The sequence below is a fragment of the Fundulus heteroclitus genome, chromosome 13, assembly GCF_011125445.2.
Source record: "Fundulus heteroclitus isolate FHET01 chromosome 13, MU-UCD_Fhet_4.1, whole genome shotgun sequence".
Taxonomy (NCBI): domain Eukaryota; kingdom Metazoa; phylum Chordata; class Actinopteri; order Cyprinodontiformes; family Fundulidae; genus Fundulus; species Fundulus heteroclitus.
In genome coordinates, this window is record NC_046373.1 from 12,701,241 (window position 1) to 12,704,951 (window position 3,711).

Consider the following 3,711-nt stretch of genomic DNA (forward strand, 5'->3'; position numbering starts at 1 on the left):
TTTTTTTTTTTAGGCACCATGCAAAATACAGTTTTAAAATATATATAAAAAAACTAATCAGCAAGTTTTATTGGAAACAACAACAAATCATTGGAATTTATTCAGTGTTTTCTTTAGTATAGGGATGAACAACAAAAAAAACAAGCAAAGGGATGAGAAACAGGCAAGGTCACGGTCAGCAGTAACAATAATACTGAAAGTACAGTAAAATGGGAACGGACAGCCATACATGGCGTTTTCTTGGGCTTTTTGGGGTTTGTAGCTGATGCAAGCTCCATGGTGGGCTCTACGCTTTCTCGTAGTGACGTTTGGAAACCACACCTCCGATTGTAAGTGTCTATGGCAGATTAAAAGGAAGAAAATTAAAACACAGAGATACCGCACATGTAGATGTTAATCATCTATTATAGGATACTTACCAGTGTGAGTTTGTTTCCGTCAACTTCCCTGACCAAAGTGGTCTCTTTGCCGTCCCACTTTTGTACGTGAACCAACTTCCCTTCCTCTATTGTTACTAAGGACTTTAGAGAAGACAGATGCAAGCACACATGTTTAATACACATTTGTGTAAACATAAACACCTGAATGTTAAGCAACATGAATGTGTATATATTGGATGATTTTTTTTACACGTTTGGGGGTGTTTTATGTTACTTTTCTGAGCTTTACATGTTTTAGAGATATTATAAAGTACATTTTACAATTATAAAAAGTCCTAAAAGTAAACGTGAAACATCCCTCCTAACTGAAACGCTTTAACTGCTTTAGATCAATTCAAATATTTAGATTTTGGGGGTAACCTTTGACTTTAACCTCTTATATTCAACTTTTCTGGTTTACTTCCATCACCGCAGGAAAGAAAGCGACCAGTTGACCAAAAATGTTTTGCTACTCAATCCATCTTATTTCGCGACGGTAATAGAGAGATTTGATTTGACAACTTCAGCATTTCTTAGAGGCGCAATTTTAATTTTATTTTGTCTGATGGGTTCTAAGATCTGCAACAGATCAGCATTATGAAAACACAAAAATATAAATCCTCTTCTCACTCTGTTTTTAAATCACTTCTCAAAACAAATCTCTTTGCTCTGGGCTTTGACACAACAAGAAAAGCTGATTTGTACTTTTTTTTATTATTTTACCTGTTTTTTTATGTATGGTATGACTCATGTTACCCGTTTTATATTTGTTAGATAATTAGTTGTTTTTTTCCTTTTTATTTGTGGTCCTGTACGATATTAAAAATGCTTTGTAAACAAACCTGGATTCGACTGGATTAAACATATCAGTTGTTTATCTAAAACTAAATATTACAAACCCAAATTTGTGGCTTCCACTCCCCAGTTTTGAATACTAGAGTCCCTTGTGAGGACTAAAACGCTTGTGACCGCTCACCTTGACCTTCCTGTCATCAGCAGTGGTCTCATCAAACTCTTCTCCCAGCTTGAAGGAAAGCTCCGTGTTTTTGATAGTGCTCTGGGTCTTCACCGTCACCTTGTCGCCGTCCACACAGATAATCGTGGTGGGCTTAGTCAGGTTGCCTACCTTGCGTGTCGCAAAGCCCACACCTGAACAAACCAGACACATGCAAGTGATCAGAGAGAGCTAAAAAAAAAAAACATGCAACTCCACTCCGTTGTCGAAATACATTTAGACCCTGTTAGTAACGCCGAAGCTGCAGGATTCTCAAGCCTACAACTCGGATCCCTCGTCTGCAACGCTCATGCAAATCAACGGTGTGGCGCTTTAATCAGAGGAAGGATTTTTGCTTATGCTTTGTTAAACTAATAGGCACAAGGCAAAAAATAGAATTTGATAATCTTAGAACCTAGTAAATGGACTATTTATATGTTAAAACCGAAGAGTTGTGGGTGTACTTCCTTTTCAAGCGTGACTATCTCACAGCTAAACTGACATTAAGCTGATGCTTGGAGAGCTGACCGTCATTCTAAAGGAAAGTTAAGACTATAAAATGCTCAAATGCAACATGCAGACAGGAAGAGGGCCAAAGAGCTATCGTCAAAAGAAACGGGTGCAATATGAAGCAATAGACGTATCAGTTGTTGAAACACGTTCCCATGAAGTCAGCTCTTTTGCACTTTACGGATGATTTAAAGGCATTCCGCGGGCTCTGTTGATACAAGGTTAAGGCAGAAGCTACATGGATTTGGCCTCTGGGCTCCTTCAAATGACACAACCTGCTATCTGTATTTGTCGACTATCAGGCCCGCAGCATGTTCTTTAAACACAGCGAGGTCCCATTGACCAGACTTCCTGTCGGGACATGCCAGAGTGCAAATGATTACTTACTTGCCTTTCAGGATGGAGGGGGGGTGTGTGTGAGTATCAGGGATCAAGAGAGTTTATTTGATTGGATGATAGCGGGCCACACCCCTTGCTACTATAGTAGAAAAAAAGCTGTACTACATAAGCATTACAAATACACGAATAAATAAATAAAACAGTCGTTTTTAGTAGATCCACTTGACAAGGCGAGGTGCTACGCTGATTCAAGGCATTTGGGGTTAAAGAGTTGACCAGTCCGGTGAACATTGAGTTGAAACAGAGCAGAAAGGTCAGCGGCAGTAAGCCTGAGAGGTCAAGGGCCATCAATCTTTTCTGACAACGACTAATAGCTCCTAACAGCTGTAAAATCCACCGCACCTGTTCCGGTCTGGCAGGCTAAATCAACACATGTGTGTGAGAGAAAGATTTTTTTTTTGTTTTTTGAGGCCATGTTGCTTCTCTCTGAACTCCATGACGCCTGGGTCGTTTTAATATTCGGCTCCTCCCGAGGCAGCGGAACAATGAGCGGCTTTTAGCTAAGGTCAACCACATTATGCACTCCAGTGTGTGTGTAGGGGGGGGGGGGGGGGGGGTGCATGCATGCATCTGCCATTCAGCCTCTCACAGTTGGGGTATTCTTTTCTGCAACCAAAGGAGAACCCCTCCCTTATCTGCGGCTCTCCGGCCATGCTCTCTCCACCATTCCTTCCCTCCCCTCCCTCCCATCTGGTTCCCATCTTCTCCTGCTTTCGTCCCGCTGCACACCCACTTAACACCGCTCCCCTGTTTGCTCTCCAGCCAGGTCCCTCTATTATTTACCGTTCCGCCATTCTTAATCCTACCCGCACTCTCTGCCCATGTGCTCACAACCCGGAGAGTTTGAAACGTAAACAGAGACCTTTTTATCTCTCCTCGGTCTTATTGCATGTGCTCACACGCAAATCCTGATCAGCATCCTCTTTCTCTCTCTCTCTCTCGTTTCGCGCGCATGCGCACGTGCTTGGATTCGCGAAACGTGCACCGAGCGGAGGAAGAGGAATAAAAATAAAAATAAAAAACCCGTCCTTCTTACCCAGCTCTTTCATGTAGTCGTCAAAGTTCTCGCTCTCCTTCAGGTTCCACGTGCCCACGAAAGCGTCGACCATGTTTGCAGCAGCACAGAAAATGGACTAGCAGCCTGTATGAGAGAGAGAGGGAGAGCAGCAGGGCAACGCGGAGGAGCGGCAGAATGAGAGAGGAGGGAGACAGGCGGAGGAGAGTTTATGCAGCAGCAGCAGAGGCCTCTCTGCGATCCTACTGGTTGGTTTGGAACCGGCTGTTCGTGACGTCATCAGCCAGGAGGAGGCGCAGAGACAACGCGGACATGTGCTCCCGCTGCTCGTTCATAAGATGATTGCCACAGATATATTTGCGTTCGTTAATTTG

General features: G+C 43.1%; 1 protein-coding gene across 1 annotated transcript; it reads right to left on the reverse strand.

Moving 5' to 3' along the window:
• fabp3 (fatty acid binding protein 3, muscle and heart) lies at nt 1-3,442 on the reverse strand. The gene is given in 4 exon segments (NM_001309980.1): nt 1-337; nt 420-521; nt 1,396-1,568; nt 3,359-3,442. Coding segments are annotated over 4 exon segments (399 nt in total). The 5' UTR covers nt 3,432-3,442; the 3' UTR covers nt 1-286.
• Between the last annotated feature and the right edge of the window lie 269 nt (nt 3,443-3,711).